This window comes from Bos javanicus, chromosome 11 (genome assembly GCF_032452875.1).
Source record: "Bos javanicus breed banteng chromosome 11, ARS-OSU_banteng_1.0, whole genome shotgun sequence".
Classification (NCBI taxonomy): Eukaryota; Metazoa; Chordata; class Mammalia; order Artiodactyla; family Bovidae; genus Bos; species Bos javanicus.
In genome coordinates this window covers 13838004-13861053 of record NC_083878.1, presented here as the reverse complement: position 1 = coordinate 13861053, position 23050 = coordinate 13838004, and the positions used below count along the sequence as shown (strand labels likewise).

At 44.6% G+C, this 23050-nt stretch overlaps 1 protein-coding gene across 1 annotated transcript in view; it reads right to left on the bottom strand.

Moving 5' to 3' along the window:
• ADD2 (adducin 2) overlaps window positions 1–23050 on the bottom strand; it is a 126112-nt gene that overhangs the window by 30161 nt on the left and 72901 nt on the right. The window contains exons 5-10 of the mRNA XM_061431991.1: window positions 13932–14083; window positions 13417–13497; window positions 10069–10218; window positions 8767–8910; window positions 6800–6898; window positions 178–354 (exon numbers count right to left, since the gene is read on the bottom strand). Coding sequence (XP_061287975.1) covers window positions 178–354; window positions 6800–6898; window positions 8767–8910; window positions 10069–10218; window positions 13417–13497; window positions 13932–14083 — 803 coding nt within the window. The remainder of the gene's footprint in view (window positions 1–177; window positions 355–6799; window positions 6899–8766; window positions 8911–10068; window positions 10219–13416; window positions 13498–13931; window positions 14084–23050) is intronic.

Genomic DNA, 23050 nt, shown 5'->3' with positions numbered 1-23050 from the left:
AGATTCAAGTACTACTAGCGTGACCACAAACTCTTAGTCAAGTTGCCAGTCAAAGGGCTTTAACAACTGAATTGTGATGCTGGCAGTTCTCGTATCTACTGAGTGCTTCATACTGACTGGTTTTGGGGGGCTAACCCACAAAGGACTGGTCTGGAAGGACAATGGCAGGAGACTCACCAGATTGTCCAGCATCCTCATGAGGGCCTCGAACTCGTGCTCCCCCAGCCGGCTCTTCCGCATGGGCCCGAAGGTGCCCCCTGCCCACTGCACAGAGCCCACCTCATGAGGCCGCTGCTTCTCCTGTTCCAGCAGGATGAGGTTCTCCACACCCCCCGCGCTGGACAGAGCAGACACCTGTGGCAACGAGCAGAAAGCCGTCAGCTCACACACGTGCGTGTGTGTGTACACCCACAGCCCTGTACACATTCTGTGCTCCTGTGCGTAATAGAGAATGGGGATCAGGGAAGGTTAGAAACAGAAATCTCCGGAAAACTGAGTTGTATTTGGCTTTTTCCTCCTAGAGGAAAGCTGCTCCAAACCTGTAGGGCATGTGCCCATTCCCAAGGAAAAAGGTATTAGTATTTCTGTCCCAATGTCAGTTTTTAGGGAGACATAACAAGTGTTAGGAGAAAGCAATGGCACCCCACTCCAGTACTCTTGCCTGGAAAATCCCATGGACAGAGGAGCCTGGTGGGCTGTAGTCCATGAGGTCGCTAAGAGTCGGACATGACTGAGCGACTTCACTTTCACTTTTCACTTTCATGCATTGAAGAAGGAAATGGCAACCCACTCCAGTGTTCTTGCCTGGAGAATCCTAGGGACGGGGAGCCTGGTGGGCTGCCGTCTATGGGGTCGCACAGAGTCAGACACTGCCGGGAGCCAGCGAGAGACATTCCACTCGTGACAAAGGTCATGAGGAAGGAGGCTCGGCATACGCAAAGGCGGGATCGAGCCTCAGGAGTCCCCCGGATATTCTCGAGCATCTACCCCAAAAAAACCAGAGTCTGCCTACTTTATTGCTTTGTGCTCTCACCACTGACTTTACTGGGGGCTGTCCCCCATCACCATCTCACTCTCTCTGTCAAAGAGTTAACTTACAGCTCCAATTAATAAAGTTCCTGGGCAATTAGGAGTGTTTAAATCCAAACCCCTCAGATGGCTCTCTAACTCGCCTGACAAGTTTACCCGGACTCCTACAGCTATGCATACGATTGTTTACAGTCTCCCAGCCTCGAGAGGCATGGGAAGCTTAAGATATTCAAATAGCTGAGAGCCTCTCAGAGAGTTAGAAACTGTCAGAATAAAACTAGTAAAAGATTTCATTGATGAACCAATGCTTGTTGCCAAGTTTTCACATCCCCTGAATTGTATCCTTGAATATGTATTAATTAATAGTTGGTATGTAGAAAAAATAAGTAGTGGCCTTGGTGTTAGTAACTTTAGACCCTTAAGGTAATAAATTCTTTCCTTTGTTGTAAACCCATTACACATCCGCCCTATAGGAATGCAATTTTATCTTCGGAAGATGGCGCCAAACCTTAAAATAATTACTCTTAGAGAAAATAAGTCTTTGTTGATAAGTCCTTGTCAAGAGTCATAAAATGTTAATAGGCCTTCTGGCCAGAAGACGATGTAAATCACTTAAACCATTTGTATACGATAAATTTGCAGGAAAGAAACCCTGGTTTTTGATAAGGGTCAAAGACTGCTGACTTTGCATCCCCTATTATCCTCTAGGTGTAACTTAGGGTATATAAGCCCCTATTAAAAATAAAGCTACGGGCCTTGCTCACCAGAGCTTGGTCTCCCCATGTCATTCTTTTCACATTCTGGCTGAAGTCTCCATCTGGACCGCGGATATCCTCTGTGACCATTTATTTGCCTGGGCTTCTAAGACCCACTCGAGAAGGTGTCTAAGGTGGGGCACCTTCTGCTATTCGAGAGGGCGCCTGCAGCCTCCGTGGTCAGAGCTAACCTGGTGTCACGGGTTATATTGATTTTCCGCGTAAGCCAAGCTACTCAGCCTCTTTTCTCCACTGAATTTTCCTACTGAACTATCCTCATTCTATTACTCTTATATCTCTAATTAACATATAAATAGTCGCCTAGGCCGTCTCTCCTTCGAATACCCTGGATCAGCCGGGGCTGGACCCCGGCAAGACACGACTGAAGTGACTTAGCAACAGCAGCAGCAGCAGGAAATGTTAAATCTTGAGAATAAAACAGCACAGAGGACTGAAAAGTTACCTGGCACAGAGGCCAACTTCAAGCTGTGATTATTTCCAGGGAACAAGGGAATTTGAGAAAAAGAGACTTCAATTCTTGTCTATAATATTTTACTTCTCCAAGAAGAAAAGGCTGTTGATATTTGTTAAATCCAGTGAGTGGAGAGTGAGTATTGTATTATTCTCTGTATTTTTCTGTTTCTGAAATATCTCCCCTTAAAAAACAAGTCACTTGAAAGAAATAAGCTGGCTTCTAGGCCAACAAAATATGAGTGTGGCCTGTTGGGATGAATTAATAGGTCTAAAGGAAGAACATCCTCCATAATGGGCTTAGTCAGTCAAGGAACCCCAGAAAAAGGAGACAGATGAACAGCAGACAGGCACAGCCAGGCTCTGTATAGGGCTCAGAAAACTTTCACCAACAGACTTAGAGTGTTTGCTCCACTGTCAAGGCTCCAATGGGGAGGCAACCATACAGGTAACCAGAAGCCATGGACTTGGGGTTTTAGCGCAAGAGGTATGTATATAAAACAGGTAGTTTTAGAATGATCCTAAAAACATTTATGAATCCAACTAATCTTATTTCTAATTCCATGCTCATCTGAAAGTACATTTTATTTACACCCCGTATCTGCCACCCAGATACAATTGGCTATGATGTGGCTTCTTGGGTAAGTCCAGACACAGAGAGAGAAATGGTGGATTCCAAGTATTGTAAGTATTGAAGCTGAAGTTTTGTACTGCACATCAAGACCCTTCCCCAGTAGCTCAGCTGGTAAAGAATCCGCCTGCAATGCAGGAGACTCCAGTTTGATTCCTGGGTCAGGAAGATCCCCTGGAGAAGGGACAGGATACCCACGCTAGTATTCTTGGGCTTCCCTGGTGGCTCAGATGGTAAAGAATCCGCCTGCAATGCAGGAGACCTGGGTTTGAGTCCTGGGTTGGGAAAAGCCCTGGAGGAGGGCATGGAAACTCTCTCCAGTATTCTTGTTTGGAGAATCCCCATGGATAGAGGAGCCTCAGAGGCTAGCGTCGCAGAGTCAGACACGACTGAGCAACTAAGCACAGCATCAAGACCCTAGTGTTCTGATTAATATTTATTACTCCCTGTAAACCTGCTTGTCATGGGGGAACAGCTCTGATTATTTAAACTTCCAGTGTTCCAGTTTTTATGTCAGTTATTGTTTTATTGAAGATGAAAGAAATCGATGTAGCCTGATGAGAAACCCAGGCCGATGAAGCCCTGAGGATCCTGGACATGCTCCAGAGAGTATGAGTCACCAGTGTAACATACAGCCCCATGAGACTTCCTGGAGGTCAGCCAGGCAACCTTCTCAGTGACCCCCCAACACTCTGTGAAGAGGAAGAAGTAGGAACAAGCATTTTCCACACCCTCTTCATCCAAGGCATGTGTCCCATAGAAGCCTCCATTTTTAGCTTAAAAAGATGACTCCACACCCTGCAAATATATATAACTAGAGGCCATTTATTCCATACTCTTACAAAAAATAAGAGTCCTTATCTAATATTCCTAGAAGGTGTCAGCTCCATGCTTGAAGAGGCAGCCTAAAGTATTATTATCCAAATGTTAGAAGGGTTACAATGAGATGGTAGAGATTACATTGAGCTGAAATCTACCTTTTTATCATGTTCATTCACTGGTCCCAGCTCTGCCCTCTGCTGCCCTGTTCTCTAATTCTGAAGTCCCTCACACCCGGCACTGAGGCTGAGCATGTGGGAATACACTCTCGAAGATAGCAAATCCTAGGTGGTTGATCAATTACCACATTCATCCTGGACTCCTACCTGGTCAAGGCAGGCTTTAGCCCTAGGACCCTGAAACCTTGACCTGAAGTGCCAGCTCCCTGGGGAGAGGCCCCAGCCTGTCAGCTGACCTTTCCCGCCAGCCTTTACTGCCCTGAGAGGCAGTGCGATGTAGTATTTAAGACATAGAACTTGGGTACCAGGCTGCCTGAGTTTGGATCCTGGCTCCACCACCTACTTGCTGTGTAACTCTGAGCAGCTATTTACCCTCCCTGTAAAATGAAAATAGTATATTGACCTCATGAGATTTATTTAAGGTATTCCTAAAGCTCTTAGAACAGCACTTGGTACATAAAGAGTGGCATAGAAACACTTAGGAAAAACAAATTCTGAGGCTTTACCATGGAACGCTGAGAGGCAGTGCCCCGGGGACTGGTCATTTGTGGAGGAGGAGAGAACTGCCCACTTCCTTGCAAGAGCTGCCTCCTCCCATCTCCCTCTTCCCCTCTATGTTTCCATGGCAATGGGTAGCACATGAAGAGTTGCCTGAGCTGCTTCTCATCTGCCTGTAAGCAGAGCAGGTAGCCACCTCTCTGAGCAGAGGATGACCCAGTTTCCTGGAACCCCAAATGGATGGAAAGCAAAGAGAATGCTGTCCCCAGGAGAGAGGAACAGGCTCTTAGCCTTGAACCACTGAAATGACCACAGACACATTTGCTTATTTGCCAAGGTCACTGAGAGAGAAAATTAGTCCCATGATGCAAGCAGAACTCCAGTGCAGGTCATCCATCTGGAAACGTCCCTCTCAGGGGCTGCAGTCCCAACAGCTCTGCAGGCTGCTGGCACCTGTTCTCTTCTGAGCCTTACTCCACCCACACCCTTCATCGATCTCTCCTGTTTTTCTTCTACTCCTTCCAGTTCATTTCTCCCTCTAGAAGCCTTCCTGCTCCACTCACTGAAAAAAAGACACTGGAGCCTTTCTTGGGGTTATCTGCCCCCATTGCCTGATGCACTTTATAAAAGTTGCATCAAACCAGTCCCAACTGAAAAAAGAACGTGACCGCAGGCAGGGCCAAGAGGAGCAGCAGGGGCTGTCCAGGAGAGTGGCGGGCAGCTCAGCCCTTCATCTAGCTGAAGGCCCAGCTAGATGGACTTCCTCCCTTTGGTTAAATAGCACAAGGGCCCTTTCTGGGGATCTAGAGCCTATGGCGGAGAAGGCACTGGCAACCCACTCTAGTACTCTTGCCTGGAAACTGCCATGGACGGAGGAGCCTGGTAGGCTGCAGTCCATGGGGTCGCTAGGAGTCGGACACGACTGAGTGACTTCACTTTCACTTTTCACTTTCATGCATTGGAGAAGGAAATGGCAACTCACTCCAGTGTTCTTGCCTGGAGAATCCCAGGGACGGGGGAGCCTGGTGGGCTGCCGTCTATGGGGTTGCACAGAGTTGGACACGACTGACGTGACTTAGCAGCAGCATAGCCTACGGAGGCATACTCTATCCATTCATTTTTAGGGCTGGGCTATCTTTGCAAGGAGATAAGGCTTTATCATTTTCTCATAGAAGCCTCCGTCTATGAGATCTTTGCAAGGAGATGAGGCTTTATCGTTTTCTCATAGAAGCCTCCTTCTGCATAAAAATGGGAAACTCTTCAGAGTTCAGATATGGAGAAGAGAAAATGGGCTTATCAGAAGCTCTGCCAGGTTCTAACATCATCCAGGGGTCAGAGTTCAGGGCCAGGATCATTGGATGAGGGGAGGGGTCACCTCTTCATCACTGTCCTCTCAACTTATCCTTTAAAAACCACTGAGAAAGGTCCCACTTGTACAGCCTTCACTAGTGATGCTTTTGGGATTACTCCCATTCTTCCTGCATAGCGACCAAGACAAGGGTGAGCAGTCTTCCTTGGGATACTGCTCTGCCAGGAGAGGGCAGACAGGGCCCCACAAGGGATGCAAAGCGCTGACTCACCCTGAAGCAGCTGGCCTCCCCTGTCAACCGAGTCCTGACAATACCATCAGCAACACCTCTCCTTGTCTGAAAGGCCATCCTCACAAGGTCTCTGTAGACCCAGTTCTACAGCTGAGGAAACAGGAAATGGAGGCTTGCAGGGGGCAAGTCCCTGACCCAAGGGCACAGATCCCAGGGCTGGGAAGGATGGAGCCCCGTCAGTTGTGCAAGAGCCTCCTACTCACCCCTGACAGCTTGCTGCACTGAAGGAGCACGTGCTTGGCTTATCCACCTTGTTATTTGATAAAACTGCAGGATGTGTGTTTTCCTATTGCTTCTCCACCCACCCTCTATCTCATCCTTTACCAGTTAGGAGGACCACACCACAGGCTCCCTGGACTTCACCCTGGGGCCTCCCTGGTGCCAGGCCTGCCATGCCAACACTCCACCTGGGCCATCTCTCCATTTCTCTTTCTGGACTTGACCACATTCAGAGTCATTGCAAGCTACCCTCTGCCAAGCAAAGAAAAGCAGACCTACCTGGGTGGTGTTTGTGAGGGGACACCCCAGGTAACACAGGAGCATGGGACAGTCCTCCCACTGTCCTACTGGTGAGCCCAGGCATCTTCCTGCCCTCAACACTGACCCCCAAGAGTTGGGTGCTGGTTGTTGGACAAGGGTGATAAAAAAATTTAAAGCTGCAAAACTAAGTGTGAAACTTTAGAAGGATAAGGCAGAGAAGCAGAGTGAGGCTCCACCTAAAGGTCTCCTTAAATCACAGCGCAGGGGGCCACCACGATTACCCCTGGCCCCTACCAGAGCCCCTCCTGGGCCCACTGTCCAGGGGAACATGCTTACCTGTATCTCACACGCAGCCTGTAGGTGGAAGATCTTATAAAACGCCTCCTCCACGGTATCACCCAGAGCAACCACTCCATGGTTTCTTAGCACCAGGATCTGTACAGGAGCAAACAGCCAATTGACACTTTCAGCCTTCTAAACTTCAGTTAAGAGGGAGAGATTTTTCATTTTATTCAGATCAATTTCCATATCCCATCCTGGAACACCTGCCCCCTAGTTCCTCACTCACTCTCCCTATGCAAAAACCCAATGCAACCCCCATGAGTTTTAATATCCACCCACAAGAATGCTTAAGGCATATACCCAAAGAAATGGAAGATGCTTTTTAAAACTGAGACTGAATAGCTTGGTGGCTTGCTTGGGGCAAGGCTTGGGTTTTTAGGCTCTGAGAGCTTAGAAGTCTGAAAAATGAACGGTATGTCAAAGTGAATAAATGTATTTGCCGTTAAATACAAGGGTCCGACTTGTCCCCTGTGACTGGGTTGACTTGTGAGTCAAATCCAAGGGAATGATCCGCGAGAGATGATCCTGCATACACAGGTGAGTTGGGTCACCTCTCTGCCCCTCAGGCTTCCTCCCCATGAACTCTGTGGGGCCTGGCAGCTCTAAGATCCTACAGTTCTGTGAAAGAGGCCATAGCAACCTTTTATTCTATCTTACTAGAGGAAATAAAAGCCTAAAGAAATTGAAAGTCTCCCAGCTAATCAGGGGCAGAGTTGGAACCCAGGCCGTCCCTGATGGTGCAGTGTTTTTGACTCAGCCGGGGGCAGGCAGATCTAAAAGGGGGAAAAACAGAAAACAATTTACACCAAGGTCCAGGTGCACCCTCCCTTCTTGATTGGTTTCATCCTTAAGGATGTTCTGAGTAAAACCCAGGTGACAACCACCTGGGCGCTGGGATGCAGACCCAAGCATCAGATCCATCCTTCCAGTACCTGGGCTGAGGCCCAGTGGCCTAGTCCTCATATCTGTTCTTGCTGAAAACAGCTGGAGTTTTTTTCCTCTTAAGAGCCACAGAGATGGGAAGAGACTATGACTCTCGCTCACAAAAGATTTTACAGATAGCGAACGCCCTTGTCTTTTTGTAGCATTTCAGGGTTGTGAACATCACCCCTCTCCTGGCTCTGCTCATGAGGTTTCAGAGGATGGCAGGAAAGGGTAGCAGGGATTTCTGCTCCATGTTAGAGATGGGAAGACAGGGACTCTCAAATGGGAGATGACTCCAGCAGCAGCAAGGAAGGGGGCAAAGCACCCACCAAGCCAGGCTTGGCTCTGAAACTTTCCCTTCTAAGCTCACCAGCCCTGATTATGTGCTGTTATAAAATAGGTCTTCAGACTTAAATCAAGCAATAATAATGAGATTCTGTTCTGTCAAGTTAGCAAAAAAATAAATAAATAAATAAATAAGGGATAACACTCAAGTTTGAGGAGACTATAGAAAAATGGCATTCTTATACATACTAGCCTTGTCCAGAGGAGAGGGCAGTTTGTTACTATGCAGAGTAATAAGTTAAACTATGCATCCTTTAGAAATCAAACACAAAGATGTAGCAGAAGGAATTTTCATCATGGAATTGTTTACATTAAAAGAAAATTCGAGGAGAAAAATCTTTTCAATGTCCAACCATAGAGGACTGTTCAGGTAAATGACGGCACAGCCATTCATATGGTGACATGTAATTTAAAATAGTGATTAGAAAGTATTTTAATAACTTACAGAGGAGTTGACTGTATATTGCTAAGGGGAAAGAAGAGTTTTACAATCCTAGTTTTCTAAATCTACGTGAATAGATATGGGAGTGTGCATCAAAATCGAAGGGTAGGGTGAAAGATTATTTCCTTTCTTTTGTTGCTCTTGTTTATCTGCAACTTATAAACATTTTCCAATGAATATTTATCCCTTTTGTGATGTGGGTTTTTGACAACCCCTCCCAGAGCATCTTCCTAGAACAGCTGAGCCGAACCTTGCAGGTGGGTCCAAGGCACTTCTGCAGGTTGATCCGATCAGCTTCCTGCTCCATCTCACCATTGAAGTCATAATACGCCATGTCCCCCACCAGCAGGGCATCGTGGGACACAGGCAGGAGGCCCCACTTCATGGCTGACACCTTCAGTGAGATGAGAAATGGTTAGCTACCCCCACCCTCCCCACCCCCTGCCCCTCTGTCACAGTCGCCCTCTCCTCAGATGGCCCAGTCAAGCTCTGTCTGGGGACAGGCAGCAGTGAAGCAGGGTCCAGGGTCCAGGGGGTGGGTTGGTAGAGACCTTCAGCCTTGGCTGCAGAAACAGCCACGACTCTTCGCTGACAGGGAGGCCCATTGAGAAGCTCCCATTTTTCTAGCAATGGGGCAATGCAAGTGCCAGGGGAGATGATTAAAATCCAGGCTGTAACCACCATGTGCCAACCCTTGGCCTTTATTAAAAGCAAGGAACACGGAGAGATTGGGAGAGCCTCTCACCTTCCTTCAGTCATCTTGCCCTGCCCGTCACGTCAGCCCCAGCTCTGCAGAAATGCATACTTGGCACAAATATATCACGTAGCCTTAGTCTAACTTTTGGAAGGTCTGAGTGCTTGTAAACCAGTGTGATTTTGCAGAGAAAAATCACAAGTCGGTGGCAGGTCTGCTCTGCCCCTGTAGCTGTGTGGCCAGGGGATTGGTAGTTGGGGATGGGTGTCTGCTGTCTTTCCAGGTGCACTGCCGCACCTCAGGTAGACACAGAGAAGTGTCCAGAGACCTCAGGGGACAGCCTGCTCCTTGATGGTCTTCCCTCTGTTCTCTCCCAGTTCTCTTTGCTCCTGCCCCAGCTCCCAGCCCCCACCCCCACATTGTGAAAAGTGGACACAGTGCAGGTTCCCACCATCTGATCTCATAGCAAGATGTGTCCATGCCAGAGCCTGGGCTAGGGGGCAGGTGCCGGGCTGACCTAAGCAGAGTCTCAGAAGGTGGCATCACCTGGACAAGTGGGGCCGGTTTGCGTATGCAGCAGTTGGGGGACAGAGGGGGGCCGACAGTACACACCTTCACCTTATCTCCCCTCACTGAGACTTCCACAGTCAGAAAAATGAGAGGAGGAGATTCCCACATCGGGTGTCCCTCCTCACCTTGGCCCGAGTTCCAGGGAATCTTTCCAGAACTGCATTAAATGGTGAGTTTGCTCCTAGCTTGCGGGGCTTATGTCTCCCCGTGGGGAGACTCTCAGAGAGACAGGTGCCATGGGTCTGCTGCCATGGGGGCTGAAATGCTGGCTGCAGAGCTGACACTCACCGCCGCCGTGGCCGGAGTGTGCAGGTGGATGATGCAACGCACGTCGGGTCTGGCAGCGTAGATGGCCGAGTGCAGGCAGAAGCCCGTGGTGTCCACGGGGAAGCAGCTACTGCCCTTCTCCACCACCTCTCCCAGGATGTTCACCTTGATCTGGGCCGGGGTGGGGGTGAGGAGGAAAAGAGACTTCTGACCACCGGAAGGCAGAGGCCCCTCACTCCCCTCCCTGCATGTGGGCCAGGCATATGCCCACCCACCAGCGTCCACTCTCCACCACACCACGGGCAATGGATGTGCTTGGTGGCGGGGTGGGGGAAGAGTTCCTGCCCACAGGGTGAGCACACAGGCTGCTGGGAAACAAAGGCAATTTTAATTCAGCACAAAAAATGTGAGAGTTTCGCAAACTTCACTGTGCATGAGGATCACCTGGAGACCCTATCAAAATGCAGATTCGAATTTGGTAGCCAGAACTCAGCCTGGGAGTCTGCATTTCCAAAAAGAAGCCAGTGATACCCCTGCTGCTGGTCCATGGACCACAGTTTGAGTATCAAGGTATAAGGAGAGAGTCATTCACAGAATTCTCTAGAAGCAGATAGGATGTCTTTAATCCCAGTGGAAATAGGAGAGCAGAGAAGCCTTCCCAGAGGAAGCAGCATCTAAACTGAGCCTTTTTCTTTTTTTCCAGCTTATTATTTTGAAAAAATTTAATCACACGCAAAGGTAAAGAGGATAGTATAATGAACATCCATTTACCAGTCACCCAAAAGCTAGGGCTTAACAGACAAATGAGAGAGCAGTCCCTGGTCTTATAATCTGCTTTTGACTCCGAGGGGTTGTGGGTGTTACAGTGAACACACACGCATGCCCATCCATGTGTGTACACACACACACACACACACACACACACACAGCTTCTGGTGGCTATTGCTGGCCTGGCACACAGCTAAGCCATAGTACTTCCTGCTTAACATAAACAACCTCACAGAAGATCATCATCAGAGAAGACCACTTTTGACTGTGACACAGAAAACAAAAGCCACTCCTTAATCATGTCTAAGCAAAGGCAAAAACAAGTTTGTACAAATGCAAAAATGACCAACACAAGGATCATAAGAGACTACTACAAGCAACTATTAATATATGCCAATAAAATGGACAACCTGGGAGAAATGGACAAATTCATTGAGATGAACACCCTTCTAAGACTGTACCAGGAAGAAACAGGAATATGAACAGGTCAATCACAAGTACTGAAACTGAAACTATGATTAAAGACTTCCAACAAACTAAAGTCCAAGAACAGGTGGCTTCAGGTGTGAACTGTATCAAACATTTAGAGAAGAGTTAATACCTATCTTTCTGAAACTCTTCCAAAATAACCGCAGAGGAACAAACACTGCCAGATTCATTCTATGAGGCCACCATCATCATGATACCAAAACCAGAAAAATATCTCACAAAAAAAGAAAATCACAGATTAATATCACAAATGAATATGAATATAGATGGAAGAATCCTCAACAAAATACTAGCAAACTGAGTCCAACAACACATTAAAAGGACTATACAGACAGAGGATGAGATGGTTGGAGGTATCACCAGTGAAATGGACATGAATTTGGGCAAACTCTGGGAGATAGTGAGGGACAGGCAAGTCTGGTGTGCTGTAGTCCAGGGGGTTGCAAAGAGTTGGATATGACTTGGTGACTGAACAACAACACACCATGATCAAGTGGGATTTATCCCAGGAATACAAGGATGGTTCAATATATGCAAATTAATCAGTATGATACAACACATTAACAAAGTGAAGAATAAAAACCATATGATCATCTCAATAGATGACCAACATTTCCTCCCAGTTGACAGGAGACATTCATCCTAACTGCACCAATAGCAGCTTTGGCCTCATTCTGTGCCCCCCACCCCAGGACTGCCCCTGGGCAGACACTGCACCTTACAACACCTCCTTGTGTGTGTTAGTGACTCAGTCGCGTCTGACTCTTTGTGACCCCATAAACTAGCCCACCAGGCTTCTCTGTCCATGGGATTCTCCAGGCAAGAATACTGGAATGGATTAACAGTCCCTTCTCCACAGGATCTTCCCAACCCAGGGATTGAACCATAGGTTCCTGCATTGCAGGCAGACTCTTTACCACTTGAGCTATAGGGAAGTCCCCATCACCTCCTTCTTAGGTTCCAAATCACTCAACACAACCCTAATCCTGAAACAGGCCCTTCCAGACACGCTTAGGCTGAAAACACCTCCTGCTCCATGAGCAGTCTCCCAGAAGCTGGTACACAGTTAATTTAGCCTAACTTATTGACTAGAAGTGTTTGCTGGACATTAGCAGGCTAGATTTTTCCTTTCTAAAAATCATGTCAGCTTTGGCTCTTAAAACTACAGCGTAGGGACAGGCCCCTGAATGCAGCACACAGGGCAGTTCCACAACACACCCACCACATGCAGCCCAGAGGCCCAGGCGGACAAGTGGTACCAGAGCAAGGAACACGCTACTGACAACACCAGTTCCAGCAGAAGCATACGATGGTCAACAACCCTCTCTTACAAAATTCTACTTTAAGTGAATTTTACAGGATGAACATGACTTTCAAGTGGCCTGACCCATGAAAGTGGCAGCCACCCTGCCATCTGAGGAATTTAAACCTGCAAGGCTCTGATGCAGACCCTGGTTTCCATTCAGCCCAGCTCCCCAACCTCCTCGGCTGGGGGGCCCACTCAGACTTCCCTCTCTGGGATGAGCTCTCTCTGCTCTCAGGTGTTCCTTATCTCAGCCTTGGATATGTGACCTGTGGTCACGCAAGAATCTCTACAGCGTAACAGGACAGTTACTGTCCCATGCAGTGCCTTTATCCAGTGAGAAAACAGTCCCCCCTCTTGAGGACAGCTGCAGGGCCATAGGGTGTGTAGGTACTGCCATTGCGCAAATTTGAAAACTCAGCCCCGAAAGGGGACCCAGAAACTCTCTCTCCTAGCACTAGAAGAGCCTTGCATTGCTTTGGGACAAAGCACTGGCTGTTGTTCTAATGTACACCTGAGCCAGGAAGGCTTCCTGACTCCCAGCCTTTGAAGTCCAATCCTGGGCACAGAGGTCTCTAGGCTCATCTTTCCTTCCCTCTCCCTCCTAATGAGTTTGCTGCCTTCACCTCCCATTTGGTCTCTTGGTCACATCATGCTCTGTGCAGAGTTTGTTTTGGTGTCCACGTGACTTCTCTCTCCCACCAGATTGCAAACTGCATGAAGGACAAGATGGCAGTGGCTAGCGTGGAGCAAAGACGGTGCTGTCATTTCAACAAGAAATCGGTAGTGAGATGTCATACTGTACTTACCAGGCTGGATGCTGTGACTTCGCTGCAAGAGACTCCCTTAGGGCTGATCAGGAAGTGGTCCTGCTCCTTGCTGACTCTCAGCTGGAGGAAAGACATGTGTTCCCCGTGGTGAGGAGGGAGAGGGGCCATTTCCAATGATACTGTGCTTGAATCACCTTTACCCCTGAATCCACTGCATACAAATCTCCCCCCACCCCAAGAACGCTTACTTCCTCCTGACCCATGAGAGATAAAGAAGACTCAGCCTTTATTTGGAGCCAGGGAAATGGAGCTATAAGAGGAATCTCCCAATGGTCAAGGGTGGCCCTAGAAATAGGCTCCAGGAATTCCTGCCTTCTCATCCAGAGAAGTGCCCGCTGGGCAGGTTGTCTATTTCAGGTAGCCACAGTGGCTAGAAACCTTGGAAGAGCTCATGGCCAGCAGTGTCACAGGCACACTAAGGCTCAGGAAGTCTCCCTCTGGGTTTGGTGGGGGCCACAGGCAGAGCCCCACCCAGCCCCGGACGCTGTCCTCACCGTCACGTAGGTGTCGCTCAGCTGGGCCCAGCCATACAGGTCCAGGAGGCGGTAGACACTGCTGATCTTGCACCGCATGAGCCGCTCCCCCTTCGCCAGATTCAGGGAGTCGGCTGTGTGGAGGTCATTGATGGGCGTCATCATGGAGAAGTCTGAAGGGACAGAGGGCAGCTTTCAGGTCAGGAGCTCACGTCTGCACTCTCCTGCCTTGCCCCCACCCTCTCCAAATTCTCCTGGGCGCTAGCTACATCCATACACGAGACTCCTGTGGGCAGGGAATTCAACATCCTTTGACCCTGACTCCAGAAGAGAAAACCCTCCACAGAATGGATAGTTGTGCCCAATTAAGTTCTCTGGCTCCTTTAGGGAAGAAAGGCATTGCTTTGGATCAAAACCCATGGCCAGATTCAAGGCCACAAATGAAAGGATCTCAGCTCAAGCTGACTATAAACCCTAGAGATGGACATTGAATAAAAGCAAAAATAAATTTCTGAGTGGAAATATGGGTACGTTTTATCAGTTACTTTTAATGAAGAAGTTACTAAGCATTATCCTACTGTTTTAACTAACTTTTTCTCTGATTTGGAAAAGGGCAAACAGAAAGCCAAGTCAACCAGGAGGTAAATTCCTCAACTTTTTCTGACAAGTCATAAACCTCCAGAAGTCAGTGTGGCTGTGGTGGGCTGAAGGGCCGGAGGCTGAGGGTAGACCACTTCTGACCCCCTCTGGACATGCAGTTGCTTGGTTATTTATGGCTCTTTCTGGGAATTTGGTAATATAGAAATGAACCTAGAGAGTTTGATAGTCTTCTACTCAGGGCACCCAAAAGGTCTAGTCAGGCCCATGAACCATGCTGACCACTGCCTGCATGCCTCAGGAAGCCAGAAGAGGGCATCTGAGCCCCAGCCCTCCAATTAATCAGTGTCTAGGAAACAATAAAAGAATCAATAGGAAAGGGTTCTGGCTTAAAATGATGTCTGGGTGGGAGCCTCCTGATGCTGCCTTCCTCAGCTTCCCACTACAAACTTTAATGGATGAAAATGCTCTTCGGAAGTTTCCACCATCACTGCAAACCTCACTGCCACACCACATGATGTATGTACTGTATCAGGTTTGCCGTTAGCTGAAATGATAAGGTCTGTGAATATGAAGGTGGACTGGGAGCATAAAGCAAGCAGAGCAAGCCTCAAACACTCCATGTCAGGAAGATGCCCCCAAAGGGCTTGTGCCCACCAGTGGTGGTATGCCTCTAGGGCATGGGTCCAGTACAGGAAGTTGACAGGGATACAAGTGGTCCAAAGACCTGGCTGAACTGGCAAGAAAAACAGCAACAAAATCTCAAAATGAAGGATTTCTATTTCAAGCTGACTAGTGGAGGATCCTTGCCTCCTTTCTAGTTCCCCAGACAAGTATTTGCCCCTGGCAGCAAGAAGGGAGGCACATCAGAAGCATAAGGCCCCCAAGCAAAGCTGGAGATGGGGGAGGCTGTTGTTGGGAGAGGTCTTTGAACCCTTCTTTTAGAAATGACTGTGGAGCCCCCAGAGACGATCAGGAGGCCAGAAGAGGTCTGAAAACACCAGCTATCATGTCCTCTGTGTCCTGTATCCCCTAAGAGTCCCCCTCCCCAACCCTGTAGAGCTTCCCATGAGGACTGTCCACCTACAGGCCCAGAAGAGACCACAGGGCTCCACAGGAGTCCCCGGTCCTCTGTCCTCAGGGTCTTCTTGGAAAGGATGCTTATTCTGATCAGCCTCACCAAGTGAAGATCTAACTGGGCCATTATTTCAAAGTACCTAAGAAAACACAGATGAAAATCCACCAAACTCCCAGAAAGCTACCTACATACTCTACAGGAGGAAAAAAAAAAACTCAAGGAAACAAACAAAATCCTAAGGTGAATGGAGCTGGACAAAGAACAACCTCTCTGGGCTTGGACTCATGACACCTGGAATTTTCCTTCTCCACATTCGCTGACTCAGTTACCCTGGCATGCACCAACCAGATTTCCAGACATCCAACTGTTTTCCTGGCAGATGCTGATCAGTAAAGCAATGGAAAGCCCTATTTCTCTTTAAAGAGGAAGAGTGTAAGATCAGTGACATAAAAATGATGAGTAAGAATTTGATAGACATGGGACAAAGAGCAGAAGCCCTGGCATCTAAGCATATAAGTAGATCACTCAACTAGAGCCAGACATCCTGGAATGTGAAGTCAAGTGCGCCTTAGAAAGCATCACTACGAACAAAGCTAATGGAGGTGATGGAACTCCAGTTGAGCTATTTCAAATCCTGAAAGATGATGCTGGGAAAGTGCTGCACTCAATATGCCAGCAAATTGGGAAAACTCAGCAGTGGCCATAGGACTGGAAAAGGTCAGTTTTCATTCCAATCCCAAAGAAAGGCAATGCCAAAGAATGCTCAAACTACTGCACAATTGCACTCATCTCACACACTAGCAAAGTAACGCTCAAAATTCTCCAAGCCAGGCTTTAACAATACGTGAACCGTGAACTTCCTGATGTTCAAGCTGGTTTTAGAAAAGGCAGAGGAACCAGAGATCAATTTGCCAACATCCGCTGGATCATTGAAAAAGCAAGAGAGTTCCAGAAAAACATCTATTTATGCTGTATTGACTATGCCAAAGCCTTTGACTGTGTGGATCACAATAAACTGTGGAAAATTCTGAAAGAGATGAGAATACCAGACCACCTGACCTGCCTCTTGAGAAACCTATATGCAGGTCAGGAAGCAACAGTTAGAACTGGACATGGAACAACAGACTGGTTCCAAATAGGAAAAGGAGTACGTCAAGGCTGTGTATTGTCACCCTGCTTATTTAACTTATATGCAGAGTACATCATGAGAAATGCTGGACTGGAAGAAGCACAAGCTGGAATCAAGATTGCCAGGAGAAATATCAATAACCTCAGATATGCAGATGACACCACCCTTATGGCAGAAAGTGAAGAGGAACTAAAAAGCCTCTTGATGAAAGTGAAAGAGGAGAGTGAAAATGTTGGCTTAAAGCTCAACATTCAGAAAACGAAGATCATGGCATCTGGTCTCATTACTTCATGGGAAATAGATGGGGAAACAGTAGAAACAGTGTCAGACTTTATTTTTCTGGGCTCCAAAATCACTGCAGATGGTGATTGCAGCCATGAAATTAAAAGAAGCTTACTCCTTGGAAGGAAGGTTATGACCAACCTAGATAGCATATTCAAAAGCAGAGATATTCCTTTGCCAACAAAGGTCCGTCTAGTCAAAGCTATGGTTTTCCCAGTAGTCATGTATGGATGTGAGAGTTGGACTGTGAAGAAAGCTGAGCGCCGAAGAATTGATCTTTTGAACTGTGGTGTTGGAGAAGACTCTTGAGAGTCCCTTGGACTGCAAGGAGATCCAACCAGTCCATTCTAAAGGAGATCAGTCCTGGATGTTCTTTGGAAGAACTGATGCTAAAGCTGAAACTCCAATACTTTGGCCACCTCATGCGAAGAGTTGACTCATTGGAAAAGACCCTGATGCTGGGAGGGAGTTGGGGCAGGAGGAGAAGGGGACGACAGAGGATGAGATGGCTGGATGGCTTCACCAACTCGATGGACATGAGTTTGAATGAACTCCGGGAGTTGGTGATGGACAGGGAGGCCTGGCGTGCTGCGATTCATGGGGTCGCAAAGAGTCGGACACAACTGAGTGACTGAACTGAACTGAGCTGAACTGACATAATAGAAGAAAAAATTTTGAGTTCAAAAAAGGACGTGTGTGTGTGTGTGTGTGTGTATAAACTATAAGGACTTACTGCATTTCATTAAAAGAAAATAACCCACAATTAAATGCTTTCTGACAACATTTCTGAAATGTGAGAGTAAGGGGGAAATTCCACAAGCATTTGGAAAAAAAAAAAAAAGGTTACCAACAAGGATCCAATAATAGACTGTTTTAGATTTCTCTGTTATAGCAACAGATGCCAAAAGACAATACTATAGGAGATTTACAAAAACAAACACTAAAATAAAGTGACACAAAGCAGGTAAAAATAGACCATCAAAAGTAGCCCAGCCAACTATAAACAAAAAATAAACTGAGGTCATAATATGATCAAAGTAGAAGCCAAGGAAAATAATGCTCTTTTGGACAAAAACAGCCATTTTGTAGGTCATTTTATATGGAGTAAAAGCATAATCCATAATGGAGCTATAGCTATAAAAACATTTATGCGTTGAAAAGCATTTTATCAAGGTATACAAAGCAAAAGCTGTCATAAATACAGAGAAATGAACAGAAATCAAATACAGTGGGAGACAACACAACATTAATATTTTATAAAATAAAAAATGGTAAATGAAGACATAAATGAAATACTATGCCCCAGGGATAGAGTCTATATCCATGTATCATTTAAATATGATATTATTAGGCCACAAAAAAAATCTTATAAATCCCCAACACAGACAATAAGTAGGCTACATTTTCTAAACATAATGCAATAAAACTAGACATTATCAATAAACCTTTAAAGAATACAAATTCTACCACTAACAAATGAGAAAGCACACTCCCAGAGGGTGCTTATTTTATTTTAGAATAAAAATAAAGCCAAAACAGCAACTGCAAGCTACCTAGAAATTAACAACAAAGAAAATTCTACATGTCAAAATTTATGAGACAGGATCAAATTTATACTCAGAGAAAAACTTCATAGCCTTACATGTCTTTATTATTGTATTAAATATGAAAATAAATCAAATCCATTTTATTCTATTGTAGAAAAATATAAAGACTAAAATAAACCAAAGAAAAGTTATGGAAAAGAATTGATGAGTATAAAAACAAAATCAATGAATCAGAATACAAGGAAATTAGGAGAACCAATATGTAAATCCAAGAACTGGCTTATGTGAGAAGATCTATGAATAAACTAGTCTCTGGATTTGCCAGTAAGGAGGAAGCAGGAATACATAGCACCAGGAATGAGAATGGGATGTCATATCCACAGCAGAAAGTTTAAATGATAAAAATAATATTGCAAATCACACTAGCAATTTTTAAAGCCATGTGAAATGAATTATTTTATATAAATATGACCAAAATTTACTCAAGAAGCAGCAAAACAAAGTTTTAAAGAACTTTAGATGAAACAGAAAAAAAGATGTTATCCAAATATTTCAGATCTGGATAGCTTCACAAGTGAATAATAAGTCTTCAAAGAGCAGAGACTTCCTACCTAATTTTTTTTGCTCCATTAGGGTAAAGAAGTAGAGAAGGAAATGGCAACCCACTCCAGTATTCTTTCCTGGAGAATCCCATGGACAGGGGAGCCTGGCAGGCTACAGTCCATGGGATCACAAAGAGTCAGACATGACTGAGTGATTGAGCAGCAGCAGGGCAAAGAAGAGGGTGGGGATCACCCTGATTCATCTTAGGAAATTATAGCCTTAATACCAGTACTAAACAAAGGCTGCCCCAAAAGTTAACTGCTTTTCATCATGCGTAACTATGGATGTAAAAATTAATAAAATTCCAGCAAATCAAATCTAGAAGAATATTTTTTAAAGACTGCATCAAAATCACAAATTATTTATTTCAGGAATGAAAAGAGTTCAATATTCAGAAGTCTGTTAATATAATTCACCTACATCAAGGAAAGAAACATCAATACATACCAAAAATGCATTTTATAAAATTCAATATCCATTTCTGAGAAAAACCCATATTGAACTAGAATACAAAGATATTTCCTCAACATGATAAAGAATAATTATCTCAAACTCTTGTGGTAAAAGAATTACCATTAAAGTCAGAAACAAGGCAAAGATGATTACTCTCTGATCTATTATTAAACATTGTTCTGAGAGTTCTAATGGATGCAATGAGAAAACTGGAAAAATAAACCAAAGGGTAAAATGTTGAAGAATGCAAAATGACTATGTGATTTCTTTCTATATACGAAACCCAAAAGAATTCATTGAGAAGATATAGAATTTAAGAGCTCAATAAGGGGTTAGTATATATATATATATATAAAACTCCAATGATATATAATATATATATATAATTCCAATGATATATATAAATGTATATAATGTATATAAACATAATATACATAAATACACACACATTTATATATATAACTCCAGTGATTTCCCTAGGTGACAGCTATAACCAGGAAAAGATCTGAATGGAGAATCACTGAAAATGACAAATTACATAAAATTTCCAGAATAAACTTAACAAGAAATTATTAAGTGTCAATGTATGTCAAAAACCACCACAATATTATAATTATCCTCCTATTAAAATAAATAAATTTTTTTAAAAAGAAATTAGCAAGCACTACATAAAATCGGGAAAGGACTATGTCAAGGCTGTATATTGTCACCCTGCTTATTTACCTCATATGCAGAGTACATCATGAGAAATTCTGGACTGGATGAAGCACAAGCTGGAATCAACATTGCCAGGAGAAATATCAATAACCTCAGATATGCAGATGACACCACCCTTATGGCAGAAAGTAAAGAACTAAAGAACCTCTTGATGAAAGTGAAAGAGGAGAGTGGAAAAAGTTGGCTTAAAGCTCAACATTCAGAAAACTAAGATCATGGCATCCAGTCTCATCACTTCATGGCCAATAGATGGGGAAACAATGGAAACAGTGAGAGACTATTTTTGGGGGGCTCCAAAATCACTGCAGATGGTGACTGCAGCCATGAAATTAAAAGATGCTTGCTCCTTGGAAGAAAACCTATGACCAACCTAGACAGCATATTCAAAAGCAGAGACATTACTTTGCCAACAAAGGTCCGTCTAGTCAAAGCTATGATTTTTCCAGTGGTCATGTATGGATGTGAGAGTTGGACTATAAAAAAAGCTGAGCACCGAAGAATTGATGCTTTTGAACTGTGGTGTTGGAGGAGACTCTTGAGAGTCCCTTGGACTGCAAGGAGATCCAACCAGCCCATCCTAAAGGCAATCAGTCCTGAATATTCACTGGAAGGACTGATGCTAAAGCTGAAGCTCCACTCCTTTGGCCACCTGATTCGAAGAACTGACTCATTTGAAAAGATCCTGATGCTAAGAAAGATTAAAAGCGGGAGGAGAAGGAGACAACTGAACATAAAAATAGCTACCATCTTTTCTGATGGACATTAAAGAATTAAATAATCGAGGACATATCATTTCCGAAAAGATTTAAAATTCATTTATGCAAGTATTTTGTAAGCACCTGTTACATGCCAGCTACTTTTTTAAGTTCAGAATACTACTCTAACAGTGAACAAAACAGCAAAATCTTTTCCCCAATGGAGCTTACATTCGAATATAAATTTGAACATTTATGAAGTCTCCACCAAATTAATCTATTCATTTAATGCAACCCCATTCAAAATCCCAGAAGGAATTTTTTTGAGGTGAATAAAGAGACTTGACAAAATACTTCTAAAGTTATTTTAAAGAATCAACTTGTATGATGGCTGAGAAAAATTGCAAATGAATAATTAAAAGTATTTTATTGAATGATAAAACATAGGGAAGCTGTTTCTAAGCAAACAATCAAAAGCAGACAACACAAAAGAAAATAGTAACAGATTCAACTCCATGAAAATTATTCTACAACACAAAAATATCATGAAAAAATTAAAAAGCAAAGGAGACACTGGAAAAAACCTGCAGTGTTTTTGATTGGGAGTAGAAAAATAGCCTTACTTTATGAAGATTTTTAAATCTGTAAAAAAAGAATATGCATGCTCAGTTGTGTCTGACTCTTTGCCACCCCACGAACTATAGTCCATTAGGCTCCTCTGTCCACAGGATAGTCCAGGCAAGAATACTGGAGTGGCATGGAAGCAACCTAGATGTCCATCAGCAGATGAATGGATAAGAAAGCTGTGGTACATATACACAATGGAGTATTACTCAGCCATTAAAAAGAATACATTTGAATCAGTTCTAATGAGGTGGATGAAACTGGAGCCTATTATACAGAGTGAAGTAAGCCAGAAGGAAAAACATAAATACAGTATACTAACGCATATATATGGAATTTAGAAAGATGGTAACAATAACTCTGTATACGAGACAGCAAAAGAGACACTGATGTATAGAACAGTCTTATGGACTCTGTGGGAGAGGGAGAGGGTGGGAAGATTTGGGAGAATGGCATTGAAACATGTAAAATATCATGTAGGAAACGAGTTGCCAGTCCAGGTTCGATGCACGATGCTGGATGCTTGGGGCTGGTGCACTGGACGGCCCAGAGGGTTGGTATGGGGAGGGAGGAGGGAGGAGGGTTCGGGATGGGGAACACATGTATACCTGTGACGGATTCATTTTGATATTTTGCAAAACTAATACAATTATGTAAAGATTAAAAATAAAATAAAATTAAAAAAAAAAAAAAAAGAATACTGGAGTGGGTTGCCATTTCCTCCTCCAGGGGATCTTCCCAATCCAGGGATCGAACCCTCATTCACTATGTCTCCTGTACTGCAGGCAGATTCTTTACTGCTGAGTCACCAGAAAAGCCCAAGAAAAGAATTGCAAGTAAAAAACTGGCAAAGGGTACGACAGGCAATTTACTACTGATCCGTAGCCTGTTACCACATTTCACTCTGATGATACGATAGGTCATAAATGGCACTTTGTGTTTTAGTGTGCTTTTATTGGATTACTAATAAGATTGAATATTTTCACATGCATATTGGGCATATTGGGTTTTCTTTTTGTCATGCCCAATATGTATACGAAAACATTCAATCTCATTAGCAATCAAATAAAAGCACACTAAAACACAAAGTACCATTTATCACTTATCATATCATCAGGATGAAACATGGTAACAGACTACAGATCAGGGTGGAGGAAATGGGCACTCTTGCATTTCTGGTAGCAATGTAAATTCGTTCCATCTTTCTCCAGGGTAATTCGGCATTATGCATAACAATCTTTAAAAGATGCATAGAATTCAATCTAACAGTTCTACTTCTAGCAATTTTTCTTAAGAAAATACTCATGGATTTAATCACAGATTTATTGACAAGGATGTTTCTTGAATTGTCATTCATAATAGCAAAAAGTTGGGAATGACCTAAAAGTCCAAAAAATCGGAAACTGACTAAAATA